We start from the raw sequence: 25,481 nt of genomic DNA, 5'->3' as shown, positions 1-25,481 counted from the left end.
CCAATACTTCCCTTTCTTCATATCCACAAGACAGCCGGATTCTGGATTTCTGACTCTATCCAACCAGATTTTATTCATGTTTATACAGAAACAAGTCCCATGAGGCTTACTTCCAAGTTAGCATGCATAGAACTGCACCCCTTATGCTGTCAGGAGGCAGGCCCAGTACCCTTGGAGCAGCTGCCAAGGGCCTACTACTGCAACCACTACTGCCCCGGGACCTCCTTTTCCAACACCAGGCAGCTACCGTTGAATTTGCCCACAATGCTCTGCAAAGATGCTACATCCATCTCCCTTCACATCTGGCAAAGATACACAAGGGCATGGAAGGGCCATTTGCCTACCAAAATGGGGGATATACACACACCAACTTTGAACAGGTACTAAAGAAAGGCCCTGCTCCAAGTGCTTCAGCCAGCTGAAACTGGAAAGGGGACTACAGGGTGTGGCCCTCCAGATGTTGTAGGACAATTCCTACCAGTCTTAGCCAGCATATCCAATGGTGAGGGATGATGGGAGCTGAAATCCAACAACTTCTTGACAGCCACCAGTCCACCATTCCTGCCATAGCTGGTGGACTGGTGGTTATGTTTGCCCTACAGAGAGCTCTTGCTGAAATGTTTCGGAAAAAGTGAGACTTGGCTGATTGCGGATATTAAACCAAAAAGCCTACTTATTGTTAATCCTCATTTCTCTGCAGTCATAAAGTTGTATTCAGCTTTCATATTTGAAGTCTTGGATTCAGCCCTCATAAAAAGTTTAGGGGGGCACTCATTGACGCTCTTGTTACACTGTTGTGTCCAAGGAGGTCTGGTTTTGGTCCCTAGTAAAGGCTATACTTGTCCAAACTTAATATAACTGTGCAACCGGTTATCATAAAGGTTACTATGCAGGAGTGAAATGCATCAATTTACCCAAGTGGAGGAATTTCCTCATTTTCTTCTGAGCGTCCTATGCTGATGAGAAAAACCTCAGAGGTGTATTTCATTTCTTACAATGCACGCCTGTCCAATTTCTTGTGTTATTTAGGTTAGGTTGTTTGCATTGGCAGTAGGCGCCGTGAATGGGGAAGAATAATATTTATTTTATGGCCAAACTGTCTAGCAATTTCTTGGGACTGGGAAATTACATTTAGCCCTGGAAAGCAACGTTGCTTTTTAAACAGTAGTGAACAAAACAAAAGCCATTATGACTAACACAGTTTCTAGGACCATAACACATTTCTTGATATTGTTTTCTGCTTCCCCATCTTTGAAGAGTGAAACCTTTTCTTTGGAGAAAAAGTACACAGGAGACTTTGGGCAAATGCGTAATGACAAATATACAGGTTGAGCAGGTATTATGATGGGTGAGAATAAGCTCACAGGTAGGCAGTATCAGACCCAATGTAATTTTTGTTAAGTCCCTCCAAAATCTAAATCTGCCAACCACATGCAAAACTTTCTACAATCTTCCAGCTACGTATTAGCTATCCGGATACTCAGGCTGGATAAACTTATTTTAGTACACCCCAACCCAGAATATCACCCAAAATACACTCCATTGTGCATCCACATTGCCGGTTAAGGTTCCTGTCCCTGTCACCATGGCTTGCTGCTATGTTTTTTGTTACAGATGCTGTTCATCTTCATCCTTTTGTGTTTCTGTGTGTAGGGGGTTTGGAGGATGATATCACCTCCTAGGAGACATATTTAGATTATTTACACATTAGAAGATTCGGCATTAAAACACATGATTGTCCACCCTTATTTTGAAGGAGTACCATCTATGGGACAACCATATTATATACATAATAACACAAAATAATGAGCTCAAGTTACAGGAAGCCAGATTCCAGCTGAACATCAGGGGGAAAAAAACTTTCTGACTGTTAGAGCAATATGACAATGGAACCAATGACCTAAGGAGGTTGTGGGCTCTCCCACACTAGAGGCCTTCAAGATGCAGCTGGACAACATCTGTCAGGGGTGCTTTAAGGTGGATTCGTGCATTCAGCAGGGGGTGGGACCCGATGGCCTTATAGGCCCCTTCCATCTCTACTATTCTACGATTTCTAAGTATTTTACTCAGAAGGCTCTCCTATCCAAAAGTTGCACGAAGAGGCACATGTGTTCATATTTGGCTTCTCCTATAACTATAAATAGAAGTTGCAACTAGCTAACATCTGCTTTCTATGCAGGTCTTACAGCTCAATTGCATAGTGGTTAAAGTGCTACATTAAGATGAGAGAGATCTGGGTTCAAATCCCCATGAAGCTCCCTCAGTGGCCTTTAGTTAGTCATTCTGTCTTACCCTGAGCTACCTCACAGGGTTGCTGTGAGGATAGAATGAGAGGGGAAGAAGTCAACCTAAGAATATATGAGCCGTGTGTTACATCAGATCACAGTGTGAAGTTAAAATATGGAATTCACTACAAGATGTAGTGATGGCCACCAAAGGGGATTGGACATATTCCTGGAGAAGGCTATCAATGGCTATTAGTCCTGGCGTCTTGTGCTACCTCCAGTATCAGAGGCAGTAAGCCTACGTACACCAGTTGCTGGGGAACATGGGTGGGAGGGTGTGGCATCATGTCCCATGGGCAGCTGGTTGGTTGACCACTCTGTAAACAGAATCTGGGTCTACCTGGACTCTTGGTCTGATTGAGCATGGCTCTTCTTATGTTTTTATGATAATTCTGAGCATGAACGTTTCTGTTTAGCCACCATGGAAAACAGACTATTATTATTATTATTATTATTATTACATTTTTATACCACCCAATAGCCGAAGCTCTCTGGGCGGTTCACAAAAACTAAAACCATAATAAAACAACCAACAGGTTATTATTATTATTATTATTATTATTATTATTATTATTTATATAGCACCATCAATGTACATGGTGCTGTACAGATAACACAGTAAATAGCAAGACCCTGCCGCATAGGCTTACAATCTAATAAGTTGTAGTAAACAATAAAGAGGGAAGGAGAATGCAAACAGGCACAGGGAAGTGTAAACAGGCACCGGGTAGGGAGAAGCTAACAGTATAGAGTCAGAACAAACTCAATATTTGAAGGCTATAGGGAAAAGAAAAGTTTTTAGCTGAGTTAAAAACACAAATACAAAATACACTATAAAAAGCACAAGCAGGATAAAACCACGCAGCAAAATGGATATAAAATTAAAATACAGAGTTAGAACAGTAAAATTTAAATTTAACTTAAATTAACGTGTTAAAATACTGAGAGAATAAAAAGGTCTTCAGCTGGCGACGAAAAGAGTAGTGTAGGCGCCAGGCGGACGAATTTGTCTGATCCTCCTTGAAAGGCATCTAAGACAGCTGTGGAGCACTCGACCTGCGCTCAGAGGCACCTTTTAAAGTCATGACTTGCACGCATTCTGCAGCTGACTTTCGAAACAAGCGCTTTGAAGCCTCCCAAGAAAAAACCGCAGGCGCGCTCCAGAATTGTAATGTCAGCATCTGGCCGCGGGGTGGGGCGGGGCAGCAGAGAGTCGAGTGCCGGAGTCGGAAACGCCAAATGGAAAGGTATGAGCCTCGCGGAGACCCGTAGCCAGGGCGCCGCGCGACGCCGACGAAGGCGGTGAGGCGTCGCTCAGCCAAGCCGGCGACAGAAGCCTCCGGGACGGAAGGAGTCGGTCATGGCGGCCGACTCGGCTCCGCTCCTCGCCGCCGTTCACAGCCGGTTCATTGTGGTGGGAGGCGGCATCGCAGGAGTGACGTGCGCTGAGCTGGTAACGTATTGCCCCCTCGCTCTTAATAGTCTTTGCGCATGCGCCCTAGCCATTCCACACACCCCTCCCTTCTCCCCATAGACTGAGAATTCCATTCTCTAAAGACGGGAATTTCCTGGTTACTTCATAGACTTATAAGAGTAGACTCACACGCAGCGCTTAGCTTCCGGGTCGACTTCGGATGGTGTGATTTGGTCCCTCTTCCCATAGAAAGCAATGGAGAAACCCGGGGTTTTAATGTAACTGGGATTGGACAGCAGCCCCGCCCCCTCCCTAGATAAAAACTTACCTGCAAAGACAGCAATTCCTCCTCTAACTGAGGTCTTAATTCATGAGTTTGTTTGTATTTTAAACCATATAGTGTCATTCTTTTAAGGTGCAATCCTATGTATGGTTAGACAGTGGGGGAAAGCCCTACAATTCCCAGCTGCCCCCAGCCAGCCATGCTGGAACTTGTAGGATTGCACCCTTATTAGGGCAATTCAACAATCACATAAAATGTGCAACCTTTAAAGATCTCCAGATCTCTTCATCAGGAAAGATAAACATTGCTGGTACCTAATTTAGCTGTATGTATGTTTGTTTGTTTGTTTAATCTCGTCATTTAAGATTATGCGTGGCCCTGGGGCTTTATGATCCAGATTACATAGGGTGACCATATGAAAAGGAGGACAGGGCTCCTGTATCTTTAACAGTTGTATTGAAAAGGGAATTTCAGCAGGTGTCATTTGTATAAATGGATAACCTGGGGAAATTCCCTCTTCATCACAACAGTTAAAGCTGCAGGAGCCCTGCCCTCTTTTAAATCTGGTCACTCTAGTATAGCTCCTGCACCTTTAACTGTTGTGATGAAGAGGGAATTTCACCAGGCTCTCCATATATACAAATGACACCTGCTGAAATTCCCTTTTCTATGCAACTGTTAAATATACAGGAGCCCTGTCCTCTTTTTCATATGGCCACCCTTGATTACAAGGAACTATCATGTACAATTAATTGCATAACTTCATTTCACCTGGACCTTTTCATAGTATAGTATAGAAGCTCAAAGTTAGCCTATATGGAACCACCATGGCGAGAGCCAATCTGCTATGGAGTGCCAGTTATGGGTGAGCAATAGAAGATGATGTTAAAAGAATTGCTTGAGGGTCTTTAAGAACTTGGGCTTTGTGGGTGGTTTAACATGAACTGACATTGAAAAATAATCACATTCTTCCCCCCCCCCCTTCTCTTTTACAAGCTGGCTGCAGAGTTTCCTTCTGACTATATTTTATTAGTTACGGCGTCTCCTGTTATAAAAGCAGTAGTGAACTTCAGGCAGGTAAGACAGATTTAATGCTGCATATTAGGGGTTTAGGGCAGTGGTTCCCAATTGGTGGTCTGCGGACCCAGGGGGTCCTCGTAATACACCCAGGGGGTCCGTGGCACCATTCACATATTCACCATTCATTTATGGAGTCCACTGATGATGAATTCCTACCAGAAGTAAAATATAACATCACTGAGCACCTGCAACTAGCTTCAGCGATTATTTCCCTGCCACTAATCCTGAAAATTCATGCATAAGGAATCCTTTTGAATGTGGTGATGTACAACTAACAACTCTATCTGCGGAAGAGCAAGATGTGACTTGTTGATGTGACTTGTGATGGTTCATTGAAACCATTTTTCAAAGAATATAGACTGGACCAATTCTGGGTAAAGGTTTTTCCTGATTATAAGAAGTTAGGCGAAAAAGCTTTGAAACATCTAGTTCCCTTTTGTTCCACATATCTTTGTGAACAACATTTTTGACATTTTGTTATATGAAGAACAAGCACAGAAATCGGCTCAATGTTGATCCAGATTTGAGATTAAAAGTAGGAAATATTGAACCGGACGTGGAAGGGATTGTTCAGGACAAAAGGAGGCATGATTTCTCCCTTCACATTTAGGTTTAGTAGCTGCTAGACAAGTCATAATTTGTTCAATTGTAAACTAGACATTAGTAAAATTAAATTCATCTTTATATTCCTAAATAAATCATTGTCATTTTTGCGTGGTAATATCACAAATATCACAAATTTTATGGTCTGTTTTTTAGTATACCTAAAATCCTTTGCTTGTTAGGGGCTACCCCTTATTTTCTCCAAAAAATTGCTTCGCACAGATAACTACCATAGAGATAACATTTTTTTCAAAAGGAGGGGGTCCATGGCTTGGCATTTGAAAAACAAGGGGTCCGCAGTACTTAGCTAATTGGGAACCACTGGTCTAGGGTATGACGGCGTTACCTCCTGTGCTGATGCAATCCCCTCCCAGTTCCAGCATGTGCTGCCAAGCTCAGGCCTGTTGGAGATCTGGAGGTATTGCATGGGCCAGTTTCCCTGCAGCAACAGCTGCTGAGACTCCTTGCAAAAGGCTTGCCAGGTGAGCCAGAGGCTAAATTGGAATTGAGACTGGGGCAAGCCAGGCGGACCATTGGGCAAGTTCATTATAAACTTACAAAGCAGCTGTGAGTTTTGAGGTAAAATGTCTCAAGCAGTTAGTCCACAAGTCCATTTACTGGATCACAATAGCTTTGTTTTGTTTAAACATAGTGGAGGAGAGGCCATGAATGACAGAGTTTTGCATGTCTCTGATGGCTCATTTTGCTTTATGATGCCTTAAGTCCAGTCCCAATGGGAAGTTACACTCACACTATTAAAAAGGAATGCCTGTTAATAGATTCTGTAGCCAATCATTACTTTCAGCAGCAGCTTCCTAACATTTTACTTTTGGTTTGATCTTGGTACTGTCTTATTCAGTAAATATTCAATCTCCTGACATTGACCCTGTTCAGACGAAACACTAAACCAGAGCTTTCCAAATTTTTCATGTTGGTGACACACTTTTTAGACATGCATCATTTCGCGACACAGTAATTCAGTTTTACTAGCAATCTGGAGGTTAAACTAACCCCTTATAAGAGATACGGACACATACATAAATTGTAATAACGAAATGCATGGGGACACAACATGTCTCATAAAAACCTTTCATTGATATTTTTTAAAATATATGATTTGCAAGATAATAACATACATTTCCAAGACTTTTCACATTGAACCAATTTTGTCGAGCTGCGATCAAGCGGCGGTTGAGACGGTGTTCTATCAAAAAACTGGACCCATGGAATTTCTCGAATGCGTCACTTCAGGTGCAGCCGCATCACCGGAAGTGACGCAGAATCAGCTGTTTTGACCCGATTATGCATACTGCGCATGCACAGTACCCGTATGATCCCTCGACCGTGGTGCACATACACGGTGTATGGTGTGCATACACGTGGTGTGCAGACAGAAGGGGAATATACTAGTGCACCATACTAATCGGCACCTTTGCTGGGTAAAAATGCATGCTAGTTGGTATTGCTTATTTCACATAGACTCAGAGGTTTCTCGTTACGTTCGCGTGACACACCTACACACTACAGCCGACACACTAACGTGTTGCAACACACAGTTTGGAAAGCTCTGCACTAAACCATGGTGCTTAAGCATTTTGTGCTAAACATTTATTTATTTATTTATTTATTTTATTGCACTTATATACCGCTCCCATAGCCAAGGCTCTCTGGGCGGTTTACAGAAATTCTAAAATTGAGATAAAAACAAGTATACAAAATTTAAAATTCTAAAACATAGAACATACACACATAAAGCATTAAAAACCGTATTAAAACCGTATTAAAAACATAGCTTAACATCTCAAGGCCCAGTATTGGGCAAAAGGCAGGATACAAATAATAATAATAATTAATAATAATAAGTGAACCATGACTTAGCATGTCATGTGAACCATTCCTAACCATGGTGGCTACCTAATCATGGTTTAAACACACTCACTAGCCATTTGCTGCAAAAGAGTTAGTGACCTAACCATGGCTTAATGTGTTGTCTGAACAGACCCTTTGGTTAATGAAGCCTTTATGAAGATTATCTGGTGTGTTTGTACATTAAAAGATCCTGATTAGAAATGTGAAGTGATGTGTTCTACTTTTTTGACAGGTTTCCAGAACTTTAGAAGAATTTGATGTCGAGGAACAAGCAAGCAGTGTCTTAGAAAAGCGCTACCCTAACATTAAAGTTATACAGTCTGGAGTAAAATGGCTGAAAAGTGGAGAACATGTAAGAGAATCCCTCACCCTTTGGTCTTCATGTGGAATATGAAATGGCTTTCCCTTTCAAGAGAAGAAGAAGACAGAAAGATCTTGAATCTTGCACATCATTATCTTGTCAGTCCAAAAAAGCCTTTCCTAGCGAAATACTGAGCGCTGCTATTTAATGATCAGCTTAGATTTTAGGGGGATGTGAGAGTCAATTTAAACATGATGTGAGAGATATGTGATTGGATCATCAGACATCTTATAAAGCACAGGTAGGGAGGGCTGTTTGGTTTCGGGCCAGTTCAGATTAGTTTTGAATTAGAGGGAGAAATTCCTTTTACTGCATCGTATATGAGCTACTAAAAACTCTAGAGAATAATCTGGCACTTCTGTTCATGTTTTCACAAAGCCCCATACTGCCACCAAGAGGAAAGGTTTATAACTTATGTATTCTATTTGGTGGCTTCCTGCATGAATCGATCTCTTGCGCATTTATACATCCAGCTGCATGGCTCAGCTCTTGGGCTTGAAACCAGAAAACATGGTGCCTTTCTACTGAGAAAGTAGTTTCAGAGGAGAAAACTCAGATGGATTGTTAGTGAACTGCTAGAGGGATAATGCTAAATTGCAGATGAGAAGCAGTCACTCTCCTTTGTGGTGCATTTCAGAAAGTATTTAAAATGTGCAGACAACTTGCTTCCATATACATTTTCCTAGCATCTCTTATTCCACCCTTCTGTGTTGCTCAGCTGCTCAGTTTCACAGCAGGCCAGTCTAGACAGGATAGTGGCAGGTCAGTGTTGTTTTAAAGAAGAAACTGCTCCACTTGTGTAGAAGTCAGGGTGGATCCAATTATTTTTTAAAAGCGAAAGCACGTGAGTGAGGAGTGTAGAACCCTCCCATCACTGGTCTTTCTAGAGTCCGATACTGGAAGAGAGCTTAACTGAGAGAAAAGGCACTTGGGGAGAGCGACTGCGAGGAGGTAGATTTTGGAAGGGGGAGAGTTAGCCCCTCTCACATGCTTGCTTGCTCACCCTTTTTGCTTTTAATATTGAATCCCATGTTGACAATGTCAATTATACAACGAGTAAAAATATGTTAGTCCTTGGGCTTGCTGCCTCTTAAAAAGTGTCCTTTCTAGAGGCCTTGCTGAAGAAGTGTTAGGATCCCCATCGAGTAGACGTGTACTATTCTTGGTAATGCAAAAACCAAAATCAAAACCATTTCTGAATGGAGTTGGAATTTTAACTTGTGTGGTTTGATGAAGGCAAGAGCATTGGTCCTAGAATTCCTGCCAACACCCGTGCCAGGGGTGGGCAACTCGTGGTCCTTCACATGTTGTTGGATTGCATTGTTGGACACAATGGCCTTGTAGGCCCCTTCCAACTCTACTATTATATGATTCTATAAGGCCATTGTGTCCAACCCCCTGCTCAGTGCAGGAATCCACCCTACAGCATACTTGACAGATGGTTGTCCAGCTGCCTCTTCAATGCCTCTAGTGTGGGAGAGCCCACAACCTCCCTAGGTAACTGGTTCCATTGTCGTACTGCTCTAAGAGTCAGGAAGTTTTTCCTGATGTCCACTTTTTCCTCCTATCATCCTCACTGGCTAGGGGTGATGGGAGTTGCAGTACAATACAATCTGAAGGGTTACAAGTTGCTCACCCTGATCTAAAGAGATCCATGTGTATAAACAGGCCTCAATGCATGCCAGATTGGGAACCACGGGCATAAATCGCTTGCACATCCAAACCTGAATGTAACCTATCTGTATTGCACCATGTTCAACAGGATGCACATTCGTATTTTCACTCACATTTTGACACAACTAAATGAATTTTTAAAGCAACTGGAACAGGATTGGGATGATTGCAAATCAGTAACTTTACAAGCAAGTTCTGCGACAAAATGTTACAGAGTTTTGGGGGTTCTCACAATATGGGAAATCTGGGGGTTACTTTTACGTTGGTTGTTTCCCATGATGCTAATGCTCAGTTTGTAAGTGACTGCTGTTAATTCACTGTCATTTAATTCTTTTGCTTTTGATCCACCGTGACATAGGTTCAGTTCAAACAACACATATCTCTACGCAGTGGGAAAACTCCACTCAGCGGTGGAGTTTTTAGGGGGCACTCACCACGCAACATGTTCTAACTCCAACATTGTGTGACTGTGGGCTACCATGGAGTTGAGTAAAATCCATTGCAACGTTTGATTGGCAGTTCCTCCACCCTCTTTCCTCCCCTGTTCCTCCCAATGGTATCCCATCAGCCATTGCTGCAAGAAAAACCCAATCCCAGCAGCTCTCCTAGAGTGGCAGTCCCTCCTTTTGCCACTCTTGCCAGAGAAGTCTGTAGCCAGTGGGAAAAGTCCACTCAACACAGTGGGAAACTCCATGGAGCCCTCCATACAGCACAACGGTTGTGCAGGAACTCTCCTCTGCACAGCATAGATATTCTGCGTAGAGTGGTGTTGTTGTTGTTGTTTTTAAAAAAAACCACCTCCACGATGGGATGGAGTTTTCCCTCCAGACAACACATTTCTCAACAGTGATGTAAAAACTCCACCGTGGAGTTCTAAAACCACCGTAGAGAAACGTGTTGTCTGAACTGAGCCATAACCTTCTGCTGTCCTCTAGCTTAGGGGTGACTGCTGACGTCAAACCAACAACCTGCTTTGAGTAGACCGTGTGTACTTACCCTTCTCTCATTTGTTTCCCATTTTAAACCTGGTTACAGAAAATAATCACAGAAGCTGGCGAGGAGCATGCCTACGAAAAGCTTTGCCTCTGTGCTGGAGCAAAACCGAAACTGATTACTGAAGGAAACCCATTCGTGCTGGGAATCCGAGACACAGACAGTGCTGCGGTAATGCTGTTGGCCTGCATGCGTTGAACCATCAGGCTGCAATCCTATACGGGTTGTGCTCCCTATAGACCGAAGGCTCCAAGTTTGGAGCCCTCTATCTATCCCACCCCTCTCGGTGAGAGCCAGGCAGAGCAAGTGGAGGACAGAGGCCTATTTCACCTTCCCCTCTGTTTAAAATCATAATTAAAAAATAGCTTACTTATGGGGAGGGGGCGTGGCCATTAGATATTGCGCAACTTCTCCTCTCCCCTCTCGGCCGAACCCCACTCCCCGCTCTTCTCCGACTCCTCCTAAGTTGTGACCCCTTAAAAGAAGCTTTTACTGTGGCAGTTGGGAGGAGGGGAAGTGTGTGGGGGACGGAGGATCCATGATCAGATCTTCACCTCCGCGCTCTTAGCTCTGTCTACGGACACGGAGGAGGCGGTCTGCAGCATCCTGTGGCGTCCCAGACCCTGTCTAGGGGCCTTAGGATTGCTCTCCCCATTAATAGGTGTATCATGGCTGAGAACCCGTAGTCAAACATGGCTATGAAATATGGGCTGCTAACGTCTACTGTGTCCTATTTTGGTCACTCCCTCAGAAAATGATACTGTCGACTCTACGATCATGTTTTTGAGACGGAGTGACCAAAACGGTAGAGTTACTAGAAACGGCGCAGAGCTAGAAAATGCGCAGGAAGGGGCAACTGAAATGATTAAGGATGGGAGGACCTTACCTACGAGAGTAGAATCATAGAATAGCAGAGTTGGAAGGGGCCTACAAGGCCATCGAGTCCAACCCCCTGCTCAATGCAGGAATCCACCCTAAAGCATACCTGACAGATGGTTGTCCAGCTGCCTCTTGAATGCCTCTAGTATGGGAGAGGCCACAACCTCCCTAGGTAACTGGTTCCATTGTTGTACTGCTCTAACAGTCAGGAAGTTTTTCCTGATGTCCAGCCGGAATCTGACTTCCTGTCACTTGAGCCCGTTATTCCGTGTCCTGCAGGGAAGTCATTTGGGGCAGTGTGTGTGTGTGTGTGTGGGGGGGAATGACTAAAGAGGGAACATGATAGTAGAGGTTTATAAAATTATGAATGGAGTGGAGAAAGATATCTCTCCCCCACCCCCCGTTGAATATTTAGGGTCACTTGTTGAAATTAATTGGCAGGAGGATTATGATTGCCAAAAGGAAACTCAAGATACTACTTGCTCACACAACACATAATTTATTTGTGTAATTTGCTGCTGCAAGGCGATATTTATGCCCACTAATTTAAAAGGAGATTAGACTGCATAAATGGAAGATAGGCTGGTCAAGTGCTATTGACTAGCCCAGACATAGATTTTCTGGTTCTGTAAGAACTAAGCCTCAAACAGCCCCATAATCCAGCCTTCCCCAACTTGGTGCCCTCCAGATGTTTTGGAATGCAATTCCCCATTATCCCCAGCCACCATGGTAATGGCTGGAGATGGTGAAAGCTATAGTCAGACGTGCCTGGAGGGCACCAGGTTGGGGAATGCTGCCACAATACAAAGAGAGCCAGGATCATTCTCTGAAATCACTCCTAAACAAAGAGGTTTTGATTTGTTTTTTAAACCAGCCTGCCAAAAAGTCAAATGCATCTATAGCGGTGTTTAATGCAACTGAAAGATTAGAGACACGTGTTAAAACACAGAGAGGAAAATGGTAGCAAGAGGAAAAAGGAATTTTGCACATCCTGGCGGTCTAGAAAGGCACATCCTAGATAGCGCTGTTCAGAGGGCGCTTTCGTTCGGCTGTCGTCTTGCAGTGGGGCGGAAGAGAATAAACTGCATGTTGACCTGTTTATAACGATCACGCTCTCTTTAATATAGGAATTTCAGAAACGTCTAGGAAAAGCTAAAAGAATAACCATTGTAGGAAATGGTGGCATTGCACTGGAATTGGTGTAAGTTAAGATTATTATTATTATTATTATTATTATTATTATTATTATTATTATTATTAAAAAAAAAAAGATAAATGGAATTAACTCAAGTGATAACCTTGGCTGTAGATCCAATGGTCCTGTATAATACCTAGCTGCTTTAAGTGCTTAATAAATAAATATAAATACTTTTTTTATCTAGCTTCCACATCTTTGCTTGCCATAGCAAGTGTGCCAATGCCCTCTGATGAGTGCCGGCCTTACTCCCAAATTTGGAATTGCAAAGGTGGGCAGGGATCAGCCCTGAAGTTGTGCAGCCATCCCCGCCCCATCCCAGCGTTGGGAAGAGATTGTTTGGCTGCTGCATTGCAAAGAAACCCTGAGCACTTCTGCTCTGCAGTGTCAAATCACCCTTCCATTTCCACCCTTCCAGAGCAGGGAAGGGTGAATGGGCTTCCCCGGCCACTGTGTTGCCAAGGTATCGGAAGCACATCAGCCATTCAGGGCCAAACCAGCAAGCCCCTCCCACCCTTTCCAGCTGGAAAAGCACAGGGACCTGGAAAACAATGGCTCACTATCTGTGCCTTTGGGGGACACTGATGGGCGATGACCTGGTTCCCACATCATGGCAAGCCACCGTGGGTTAATGAACTCACAAGGCTTCACGATGCGTGTTGACCACCATTTTGAATATGCAAGCTGTGGCAGGCACGTGCCAAAGCTTGCTGTGTTGTACGAAGCTGGACAAACAAACCTTGAATAATCCTAACACAGTCCCTGGCATAACCCACGCTGCCTGGATTCACACGACACAACAAATTATGGCACGCACACACTGTGGCTTGTGTATTCAAAATGGCTGCCAGTACGCATTGCAAAGCCTCAAAGGTTTAATTTACCCATGATGTCTTGTGATGTTTAAAGAGGCCCAGTGTGAGAACTTACGATTTAATAAAGAAAGCAAAACCAGCTCATCATTAGAAGAAAAGGCTACTTGGACCTTTTCTTTTTTTTTAACTTCCTATCAAAGTAACAGACCAGAACCAAAATAGTTCTAAAGAAATAAACAAGCATGCCTTTAACGATTGTTCTCCCTGATTTAAAATTGGCCCTTTCCACTTGCCTGAGTGGATCTACTGACTACAATGTTCAGCCCTAAGTGTAGAAATTAGAGGCAAACGTGTGTGTGTGTGTGTGTGTTCTAAAAATCCTTTTCAGGTACGAAATTGAAGGTTGTGAAGTGATTTGGGCCATCAAAGACAAAGCGATTGGGAATACTTTTTTCGACGCGGGAGCAGCTGAATTCCTGATTCCGAAGCTGAGCGCTGAGAAACCAGAGCCCCCGCTTGCTTGTAAAAGAACAAAATATACAACCTCAGGAGGAACTCCCGGTATAGCACACAGCATTCTAATTGACTCTTACATGTACATTGAGATCTAAAACTGTATGAAAGCTGTGACATCAGCCCAATCCACATACTTTCATTATTATTTTTTAATTAACGGAGCCGCCGTAGTATAGCGGCTAAACCTATGAACTGGGAAGAGCTGGGTCACAAACAGAACGGCAAGGAGGAGAATCCCAATAAATAAATAAGCTACGTTGTTAACTCTCATCTTCGCTTAGGATATTCAATACTGGCCTACCTTGCAGGCCTGTTGTAAAAAGTCCGCTGTAAGAAAGCGTGCAGAGTTTCCTTTGACTATCCTAAAGTGTTTTTAAAACACTAAATAATGTCTTATTTTTTTATAACCACAATCTTAGTTTGTACACAGCGTAGTGAATATAACCATAGAGTCAGCGTAAAAACCACCCTGGGATAAATATTATGAAGGGTGATATATGAATGCCTTAAATAGAGACACTGAGATCTGAACTCTGTATAGCCTCTGAAGCAAATTTGCCAGCCTTCTGATAGCTTTATCACATTGAGGGTGCCATCCCATGCATACTGTATCTACACAGAAATAAGTCCTACAACTCCCATGCTTGCTGGGGGGATGCTGGGAATCGTAGGACCTATTCCTGTGTAGGTATGCACACTATTGTGCCCGAAGACTGCAATCCTATACTCACTCACTGAAAGGAAACTCTACTGAAAATGACACTTCTGAGTAGATATATGGGATTGCATGTGAAAGGTGTGTGGTTTTTAAATGCTTAAATTAAAAATTAATTAAATTAAATTAAAATCAAATTAAAAAGTTTAATTTGAAAGGGAAAGAAGCAGTAGAGCTCCATATATTCATTGGTAGCATCCACTTGCCTTTCCAGAATGCACATAAGGACATCAGAAGAGCCCTGCTGGATCAGACCAAGGGTCCATCTAGTCCAGCACTCTGTTCACACAGTGGCCACACAGCTGCCCACGGGGAAACCCACAAGCAGGACATGGTGCAACAGCACCCTCCCACCCATGTTCACCAGCAACTGGTTTATATCAGCTTACTGCCTCTGCTTCTGGAGATAGCACATAGCCATCAGGAAATGTATTAGCCCTCTGTCCCCAGCTAATGGGACCATCATGTCCATGTGCTCTATATCTGTGTCGCCCTTCTTTCAGGGATGGGGAACCTACAGCCCTCCAGATCTTGATGAACTACAGCTCCCATCATCCCTCACCATTGACCAAGCTGGCTAGGACTGATGGGAACTGGAGTCTATCAACATTTGAAAAGCTACAGTTCCCCCAGACCTGCCTGACAGTTAGACGATACCAGCGATATAAGCCCTGACCATCAGTGAGAGATCAGTTTGTTCCAGCCCATAGCATAGTACCTGGAGAATACAGAGTTGGGCCACCCCTGCTCTGCAATATACATTTTGATCTTTACCTTGATTTTTTTCTCTCCCCCAGAAAGTGAGATGGAAGAGGGAGCGGCAGCAAGCCCTGGGAAAATAGGCAGTGCCTTAGGCCCTGATTGGCACGAAGGGTTGCATCTCAAGGGAGCAAAAAAGGTATTGTTTGTTGTTATTTGGAATATATTTAGATCTCCCCTCTGCTCAATGAGTGCTTCAGGTGGTGGAGGTTGGTGGCTCCAATGTCAGTGGAGCTTTGAATCCACTCCGGGTTTCAGTCAGAACCGCCAGAATGCTAAAGGAGCTCTCCAAGGTGCTGATCCTATTTTGGGCTGGGATTAAGCACGTTGGATAGCTCCTTTAGAGTTCTGGCTGGTTCTGACTGAAAGCCAGAGTAGAGGCTCAGGGTGATGTAAAAATCAAAGCAAGGAAAAGAATACAAATACATAAACTGCAAAAAGCCAAACTTTTTTTTTTTGTACAATAAAAACAGATTAATAGTAAAGCCAGAGAGTGGGATCAACTATTGAAAGCTCAGGGGAGCACTTGTCTTCACCAATTGTGTGAAGGACAATAAAGAAGAAGCTAGTCTAGAATCGTAGAGTTGGAAGGGGCCTATAAGGCCATCAAGTCCAACCCCCTGCTCATTGCAGGAATCCACCTTAAAGCATTCTTGACAGATGGCTGTCCAGTTGCCTCTTGAAGGCCTCTAGCGTGGGAGAGCCCACGACCTCCCTTGGTCATTGGTTCCATTGCTGTACTGCTCTAACAGTCAAGACATTTTTCCAGATGTCCAGCTGGAATCTGGCTCCCCTGTAACTTTACCCCCTTATTCTGTGTCCTGTGCTCTGGGATGATCGAGAAGAGATCCTGACCCTCAGGAGGGAGTTCCTACAAAACTAGCCAATCATCCCTGGTGAGAAAATAATTTAAGGGTGGATGAACAGCTTGACAGTCTGGGGTATATTTGAGAGTTATTTCGTGTCCCAGAGTGCAAGACACAGAATAACGGGCTCAAGTTAAAGGAAGTCGGATTCCAGCTGGACATCAGGAAAAAATTCCTGACTGTTAGAGCAGTACGACAATGGAACCAGTAACCTAAGGAGGTTGTGGCCTCTCCCACACTAGAGGCCTTCAAGAGGCAGCTGGACAACCATCTGTCAGGGATGCTTTAGGGTGGATTCCTGCATTGAGCAGGGGGTTCGACTCAATGGCCTTATAGGCCCCCTTCCAACTCTGCTATTCTATGATTCTTTGCAAATAAAACTTTTGTGTTTGTGTATTAGTCTTCACATACATCCTGTCCATGTCATCTGTCCTCCAGAATGCTAGACTAGATGGACCTTGGTCTGATTTGGCAAGGCAAATCTTACAGTTTTAATGTGTCTGGGGGTGGGGGGAATCCTTTGTGTTATCCTGTAGGACAGCTTTTAAAGAATGTATTGCTGGTACGTATGGTACTAATGAATGTCATACTTAATTTTCAATGTTCCTTAGCTTTCCCATAAAGTTCATATTGAAAACCTGTGTGAAATAAAGAAGACATACCTCCAGGAAGAATTCCAGCAGTTACAAAAGAGGTCCCTGGCTTTCCCCAAAGCTCAGCAGGACAAGGGGGATGCAGAAACAGATGAAGGTAAATAGTATAGGTGTGGGGTTTTGAGAATGCCTCTGTGGTACACAAGGCAACGTGGCCTGATTCACACACCAGGCCTAAACAGGCCCTCCTTATGGTTGGAAGCCTCTCTGACTTCCGCAGCCATTGGAACTGCAGTCAGTTGGAGTGGATGGGGATTTTTCTTACAGAAACAGAAAGGAGCAGGGAAGTAATGATTGAATACATATACTGGGTTGTGGTATTTCAGATCATAGGTCATTGCCAGAAAAATGGAATTTCATGTCTTACCTGCTCTGTGAAATTTCATGACCTAAGATGCGGTGGCAGCCAATAATATAACTAGATTTGTGTGTGTGTTAGATCTGAGATTAGGAGAGTAAAAAATAGCCAAAGGCAAGGGTGGAACCAAGTAATCTTCTACAATAATATTATTAGTAAAAGTTTTATTAAAGTGCCAGGTGCCTACGCGTGTCGAACGTGGTTGCGTTCTTCCTCAGGGCTTTATAACGTTAGTGCAGTTGTCTGCAGAAGCTGCTAGGTTGCATTCAGATTTGGATGTGCAAGCGATTTATGCCCGTGGTTCCCAGTCTGGCATGCGGCACATGCATGGAGACCTGTTTATACACATGGATCTCTTTAGATCAGGGTGGGCAACTTGTAGCCCTTCAGATTGTGTTGGACTGCAACTCCCATCACCCCTAGCCAGCATAGCAGCTTCTGCAGACAACTGCACTAACATTATAAAGCCCTGAGGAAGAACGCAGGCATAGGCACCTGGCACTTTAATAAAACTTTTACTAATAATATTATTGTAGAAGATTACTTGGTTCCACCCTTGCCTTTGGCTATTTTTTACTCCCCTACAGGGTTTTCCTTGCTTTCGCACTTGAAGATCTGAGGTTAGGACTGATCTGAAAGGTCTCAGAGATGTCCTTGATCCCACCAACAGTTTTCTGTTCTTGTTATTTTATGATAGCATCAAGGGTTCGTCTATTCAGGAAGCATTGCCCTTGCTCTCAGTTGGCTTTGCTTGTCCTCAGTGGCTTTGACTATATGTACAGCGGTGGCCAAAATTATTTATTTATTTATTTTTATTTATTACATTTCTATACTGCCCAATAGCCGGAGCTCTCTGGGCGGTTCACAAAAATAGGCTGATAGGAAATTGTGGACACTTTTTGAAATTTTCATGTTTTGCAACTTTGCATGCTTATAGAAAATGTTCTGTTTCACGAAATTCAAATGTTTATATATCAATTGAAAGATAATTTAATGCTGAATTCAATACAAAAAAACAGAATGCAAATATACGCAGTACAATAAAAGTTGTTGTTACTTTAGTCTAAAAACAAACACAGGTGTGATTGAGTGAAGAAGCGGATTGGAACTGTAAACCCTACTGGCCAATCACAGTCCTTGTTCTGGGGACCAATCACATGGCAGTAGCTGCGATACATCATGTTTCAAGTTGGGGAAAGTCGGTTTTGCTGTTTGTTCTGTAACTGAAGTGCAATTGGGGATGGTGTGAATATTTGAAGTATTTCTTGTGAAGGAGCCTGCCACCTGCTCCTCTTCCCGGTCTGAGTCCAGCACCCAGGTATAACAGCCACACCACATAAAGGTCAAAATACTTTATTAATTACAACTAAACTCTGGTGGAATTCCCACGTCCCAGGGCTGGGACAACACATAAGGGGAAAAGACACAGCACAGAAACATTTAAGGCAGGAAGGACAACACAACACCCCCACAGTCATACACTCTACCCTCCCCCCCCGATGAACAAGCAACCACACTTTTCCCAAGACATCCAGCCCACACTAACTTTCACGGACTCCACCTCTGCGGGCTAAAAGGCTCGCAGACAAAAGAAAAGATTTCCCTCTCAGCCTAAGGCACCAGAATCCGAACTGCTGCAAGAAACCGGATTACTGGCGCTGCCGGGATCTTTTATCGGCTCGGCTGCACGTACATGAGATCATCCCCCAGGTGCAGAGCTGGACGGTTCGAGATAATCCGTGTTCAAGGGCCTTGGCAGAACGACCGCAAGTCTGCCCAGAGGCTAGCTTCTTGAGAACTCTTAAAGGGACCTTAAGCTCCCTCAAGCCCATCACATTTCTCAAACTAAAAGTGTACGTAAGTACATCATAAATAGAACAATGGCACCAAAGAAAATAGTTGGACTCCCAGGAAAAGAAGCAGGATTGTTGTATTACGTGAATCAGGTCTTTCCACTGATATATAAACATTTGAATTTTGTGAAACGGAACGTTTTCTATAAGCATGCAAAGTTGCAAAACGTGAAAAATTCAAAAAGCATCCACAATTTTGGCCACCACTGTATACTTGTGCTACTGTTACTTGTTCAAGTGATACCTGAGCGGCTGGAATTTCCCATGTGACAAATCCAGGAAGAAATGGATGCAGTTATTGGAAGAAAATAATGCCAGAGCATTAGCGGATATGGGAAACACTAGCAGTAAACAGTGGCTCAGTTCAGACAACACGTTTCTCAACGGTGGTTTTAGAACTCCATGGTGGAGTTTTTACACCACCATTGAGAAATGTGTTGTGTGGTGGGAAAACTCCACACAACGGTGGAAGTTTTTTGGGAAAACACTCCACACAGAATATCTACACTGTGCAGAGAGTTCCTGCACAACCGTAGTGTTGCATGGCTGGCTCTGTGGACTTTTCCCACTGGCTACAGAGTTCCCTAGCAAGAACAGCGAAAGGAGGGCATGTCGCTCTAGGAGAGCTGCCGGGGTTGTTTTTTTGCAGCAATGGCTGATAGGATACCATTGAGAGGACCAGGGGGAGGAGGGCAGAAGAACTGTCAATCAAACATCACAATGGATTTTATTCAACTCCACAGTAGCCCGCAGACACACAACGGTGGAGATAGAACATGTTTTGTGGGGAGTACGCCCTACAAACTCAACTGTTGAGTGGAGTTTTCACACTACGTTGATTAATGTGTTTTCTTAACTGAGCCAGTATCAAATAAAAGGTGAACAAACACTCTATTTAAGGATTTCCCCCCCAGAACTACCCACCACCATTCTAAGTACTGCATTTGGTTTGCAAAATGAAACAAGCACCTTGATATACACCTCTACTGAGTTAGACCAGTATTGGTGACATGTTCTAGGACAGTCCTAATGAAAGAGTAGAATAACGAATTCGGGGGCTTCTGAGATTCTGTGTCCTGCTGGGCTGAAGTCAGCAGGGCAGAAGGAGTGGTGGTGATCTTCACATCCCTGTCTTCCAGTTTCCTTTATTTTTGCTAGATGGGCTTTTCAGCCCATCTAGCGAGAGCACTTTGGAGGGAGAGGAGGATCAGGAGAAATCGTATCCTAGCCTCTCCAGTCTCCGCCCCTCTCTGTCCACCAGAGTACCACCTTTCCCCCCTTCCCCCAATTTTCTGACCTCTTTCCATGCGGCCTGTGAGGGCAGGGGGGATGGTCAGATCTCTGACTCCCCCTTCAGAGGTCGGAGTGCTGTCTCCAACCTTGGAAGGGTTTTTTTTAGCCAACCTTTGGACGCTCACTCAGATACCACAAGATTGCTGTATTAATGCCTAGAGACTTCTTGTTCCGTGCCCAGTTTCATGGCTGATTTTCACGTAACTTGCAGTGTGTATAATCTTATGATCTTTGAATCTTTCAGAGCCGTGGCCTGTATATGTGGAATTAACCAATGGGAAGATATATGGCTGTGACTTCATTGTTAGTGCAACTGGAGTTGTCCCAAATGTCCAGCCATTCCTTGACGGTAATAATGTAAGGGTTAAATGTTGAATGCGATTGCTAACACTGTTTTTCAAAATATAGCTTGAATTATTTTTCCATCTCCTAAGCTACATGGCTTTTAAGAATAGAGGGATCCAATTCCTTTAAAATTAGATAAATATTTTATTTTAGAAATGCCTGAAAATAAATTTAGCTGGGATGGATCACTAAAGCTGGACTGCATAATGTGGCAATTTCATTTTACTGGTGATTTAGTTGAACAGAACGATTGAAACGTCACAACAGAAAAGGATCTCTGCATAAGAGCCATTTTCTGGTACATGATATCTAACAGATCCCACATTGTAGGAAACTGGAAGGAATCTTCCAAGTCAGTATGTCTGATGCATCTAGACTTGCTTGCTCTTTTGAACTCTCAGTAGATTTGATGTTCAATGTATCTGTGATATCACAAGCACCTGCGACAGAGCATGCTCTGTGTCTTCCTGTTATTTGCCATACTGCTGTCTGAATAGTTGGGGGTGCGAAGGATGTAAAAACACCCACCTGGTTTGGAATGGGAGGTGGATTTCCAAGCCATTTAGCCCTATGGGTCTATAAACTGGGATAGTGGTAACTAAATTGGGACGTGTGGCTTTTTAAAATAATTGGTAAGATGCCTTTTTTAAAGGGGGAAAAACAACACTGACATTTCATTATTTAAAATATGAGCAAAGTCATGCCTTCTGCTTTTCTTCTTCTCTTTGTGGAAATGCACATTTACCTGTTCAATATTTAGTTTGCTTTAGGTGAAGATGGAGGTCTAAAGGTGGACAAATGCATGAACACGTCACTACCAGACATCTACGCAGCCGGTGATATCTGCACTACATCATGGGAACCCAGTCCAGTTTGGCAGCAGGTAAAGCCAACGTTGATTGTGCTCCTTGCCTGGGTTGAACCCACTGTTTCTTATGAATGCACAACGCTCCACCAACCACTAGCAAAAGAGAGGTGTCGTCAGGTTTGGGGGAACCCCATGGTTTGCAAAAGGATAGAAAACCTTTAGGAAAAAGACCCTGTATGGGAACCCCGAAAACAGCCCAATGAAGACAAAGCAGGCTCAGTGAGTTGTGGATGAAAAAGGCGCAGAGAAAGGAGAATGTAATGGAGTATCGTGGAAGAGGGCATGACTGATTCACTGGAAGCCTGAGCAGTTCTTAGTGTGAAGCTTTGCTTGCCATGTTTTTAGCATGGGACAGATTTTTAAAGTAGCTTCCCACCAAGCTGAATGCTTGAGCCTGAGCTTTAGGAACACATGGTCATAGACCCAAAACAGCTACCTGCATCTTGATGGCATTTATCTGCTTTGTTTTTTCAGATGAGGCTTTGGACCCAGGCAAGGCAAATGGGCTGGTATGCTGCAAAATGTATGGCCGCTGACACTTTGGGGGAACCCGTAGACATGGACTTCAGCTTTGAACTCTTCGCTCACGTTACAAAATTTTTCAATTACAAGGTAACGAACTGCATTGAAACCAGGGGAGAGCAACCTCCGTCCCTAATCTGGCCCACAGGGGCTTGGGTTTCTTAGCGGGGCCCTCCCTAAACTCTGCCCCCTGGCCTCAAGGTGGTTGAACCTTGGGAAGGGGGCTATGGGGGAGGAGACACCTTGTTATCACCAATATCAGTTCTGAGATAATATGGGAATCGGGGGAGCCGTGACCTCACCTGCCCAGGTTGAGATGATCCTCCCCATACAGCCGCCAAGAACCAATGATGTCGCAGTGTGTGGCCCTGTCCCTTTTCACCGCAAGAAAGAGGTCATGGCCCCTGACATCATACGGCCCACAGAGGGGTGGAGTGGGGAGTTATTCACCACAACGCCCAGATTATGGTGGCCTCTCCCTGATTTAAACTATTGCAACTGAAGAGGTGGGTGCGACGTTACACCTATACTAGGCCCGCCACATAAACCCTTCTCAGGCCAAGCATCACCACTTGAAAACCTGAGGGAAGGTTAAATAAAACCTTTCCCCTAGCTATGAGGGAAACAGGTTAAATATAGGATCTGTTTTTAAATGTACTGTGGGTATATTCTGGGTAACTGTGAGGCAAGTAAATAATGCCAAACTGACACATGGTAATTGGCAGCTAACAAAATAAGTGTATTATAATGTTAAAAGCTTCAAATGAAAATATAATGCTTCCAATCCTGCCTAATCCAAACTCACCACACACACCAACCACCTCTCTTCTCTCCACACCAATCCTAAATCCCTAGCAATTAATCTCCTCTCACCCACAAACAATTCCAACCTCCACTCCCAATTTATTTATTACATTTTTATACCGCCCAATAGCCGAAGCTCTCTGGGCAGTTCACAACCCAACACACTAAACACTACACCCCAGCAACAACCGTACTGCTGCTCCCCTCAATCACTCTTTATATACTCCTTCCCCCCCACGCTATTATGTCACAAACCACACCCACTCAGTTCTAACATTCCATACCCACCAGACATACTAATCTAGATGTATACAGGATACTCAATTGTGGGGTAACACCACAGCGGGCTCCCATTTTGGAATGGCTTACTTGCAAACGATTGCATTTCAATGCCGTAGGTCAGCTAGAAAAACTCGGGTTCACATCTTAGGGTGCGTTGAGACGCACCATGTTGCAATCCGGAACTATTTTGTTATTCCTCCAGGTGGTGCTGCTGGGAAAATACAATGCCCAAGGGTTGGGTTCAGACCATGAACTGATGTTGAGGTGCACCAAAGGGCTGGAGTACATCAAAGTGGTGATGCAGAATGGACGAATGCTGGGAGCAGTATTGATCGGAGAAACGGATCTGGAAGAAACCTTTGAAAACTTGATTCTAAATCAAATGGATCTTTCACGCTACGGCGAACATCTCTTGGATCCAAATATTGACATTGAGGATTACTTTGACTGAAGTTATGGAAAGATCAGTGTCTGTGGCTTCTTAAATGTTTGGGGTTTTCAGAAAAGGGTTCCCTAATGCGCAGTAGAGACAGAAGGGTATTCAACTGCAGTTAACCTAAATGCATGGTACGAGTGCTTTGAGGCGATGCTGGTCTATACTGTGTCCAATTGGAAGCACAATAAAGTTGGACACTGAACATTGGTAGAGAAAGTGTAAATATTTTATAACTCCGACTTTAATTGGAATTTACAATGCCTCCATTTACCTTCTCAGGTAGCTTACAAGCCAACTCCTGCTCTTGCACAATCTCCATTTCAGTGAGGCTTGTACATAAAATGATATCCAAGTGAATTAAATTCATTTTATTTATTTAAATCTACATGTGTCCTAGTTCTCATAGCATTCAAGGCAGAATACACCAAGAGAGAGTATTTTGTTCAAAGTCAGTTATTGTAATCCAGCAATGTTAAAACTACATACGTGATCCAGCCCAAGTTAAGTATTCTGAAATGCTTCAGAAGTGAATGCTGAAATCTCTCTCATTGAAACGGAGATCTGAACATGCTTAACTTAGGTTAGATCATGCCTTATTTATCTGAAGTGACTTGCTTAAGAAATACTCGCCTGCCCAAGGGCCTCTACTTCCCTTGCTCGGCTTCGTCCATTTTCTTCTGCTGCCCCTTACGCCTGGAACGCTCTTCCAGAACATTTGAGAACTACAAGTTCAATCGCAGCTTTTAAAGCTCAACTAAAAACTTTTCTTTTTCCTAAAGCTTTTAAAACTTGATGTTGTGCGGACTTTATACTGTTAGTTTTACCCTACCCTGTGCCTGCTTACCCTACCCTGTGTCTGTTGGCATTCTCTTCCCCTCCTTATTGTTTTACTATGATTTTATTAGATTGTAAGCCTATGCGGCAGGGCCTTGCTATTTACTGTTTTACTCTGTACAGCACCATGTACATTGATGGTGCTATATAAATTAATAATAATAATAATAATAATAATAATAATAATAATAATACTTTTAAATATGTGTGCTCTGGAGCGGACAATGGGCACTTTCACACTCCCACATAGCAGGATGCTGTCCTCCACCCGTGTAAAGGTGGTTACGGTGGCAAGTGTGTGAATACAGCAGCCAGAGGTGGATCCAAACATGTGGTTTTTTTGTACCTACTTACTACCTTTCCGGGAAATGTACAATTATAAGCGGTTAATTGGAGTTCTAATTTTTACTGTAATGAAGTTTCCTGACTAGTTAATCCTGGACATTAAATGACAGCACATTCTGAAAAAAAAATCCAGTTGTCTAGAATAGCATTCTGGGTTTATTAAATAGGAAAGGAACCTCTCGTGCAAGCACTGAGTCATTACTGACTCTTGGAGGGACACCAGCTTTTGCTGACGTTTTCTTGGCAGGCCTTATAGCGGGGTGGTTTGCCGTTGCCTTCCCTGGCCGTTATTACCTTTCCCCCAGCTAACTGGGTACTCATTTTACCGACCTCGGGAGGATGGAAGGCTGAGTTGACCTGAGCCGGCTGCCTGAAACCAGCTTCTGCTGGGATCGAACTAAGGCCGTGGGGAGAGTTTCAGCTGCAGAAACTGCTGCTTTACCGCTCTGCGCCACACAAGGCTCTTTTATTAAATAGCACCACATTTAATAAACCCAGATTTCTGCTTGGTTAGAAAGCTCCTTCTATGTGACTTGTTTCTATGCTGCATCCACATAACACAACAAAATCTGTTTAGGGCA

At 43.6% G+C, this 25,481-nt stretch overlaps 1 protein-coding gene across 2 annotated transcripts; it reads left to right on the top strand.

The window, feature by feature from the left end:
• Positions 1–3,593: 3,593 nt before the first annotated feature.
• On the top strand, positions 3,594–24,353 carry PYROXD1 (pyridine nucleotide-disulphide oxidoreductase domain 1). Of its 2 annotated transcripts, XR_010025853.1 has the most exons (13): positions 3,594–3,738; positions 4,979–5,059; positions 7,767–7,886; positions 10,605–10,733; positions 12,569–12,642; positions 13,840–14,012; positions 15,480–15,580; positions 16,919–17,057; positions 20,709–20,821; positions 21,570–21,692; positions 22,152–22,289; positions 23,488–23,910; positions 24,223–24,349. XR_010025853.1 is itself a non-coding variant. In XM_063134799.1 (12 exons), exons 1-12 carry the CDS (start codon positions 3,646–3,648, stop codon positions 23,734–23,736), a joined length of 1,533 nt encoding a protein of 510 aa, XP_062990869.1. In that variant the 5' UTR covers positions 3,594–3,645; the 3' UTR covers positions 23,737–24,353. The 2 variants fall into 2 exon arrangements, 1 of the variants encoding a protein (XP_062990869.1); XM_063134799.1 differs by having other exon boundaries at positions 23,488–24,353.
• Positions 24,354–25,481: the final 1,128 nt, after the last annotated feature.

This window comes from Elgaria multicarinata, chromosome 9 (assembly GCF_023053635.1).
Source record: "Elgaria multicarinata webbii isolate HBS135686 ecotype San Diego chromosome 9, rElgMul1.1.pri, whole genome shotgun sequence".
Classification (NCBI taxonomy): domain Eukaryota; kingdom Metazoa; phylum Chordata; class Lepidosauria; order Squamata; family Anguidae; genus Elgaria; species Elgaria multicarinata.
This window is presented reverse-complemented; position numbering and strand designations above follow the sequence as displayed.

Coding starts and splice junctions, on each gene's coding strand:
- PYROXD1 (XM_063134799.1), top strand. CDS start 3,646: ATGGCGGCCGACTCGGCTCCGCTCCTCGCCGCCGTTCACAGCCGGTTC. Junction 7,887..10,604: donor GGCTGAAAAGTGGAGAACAT/GTAAGAGAATCC, acceptor ACCTGGTTACAG/AAAATAATCACAGAAGCTGG. Junction 12,643..13,839: donor GGCATTGCACTGGAATTGGT/GTAAGTTAAGAT, acceptor AATCCTTTTCAG/GTACGAAATTGAAGGTTGTG.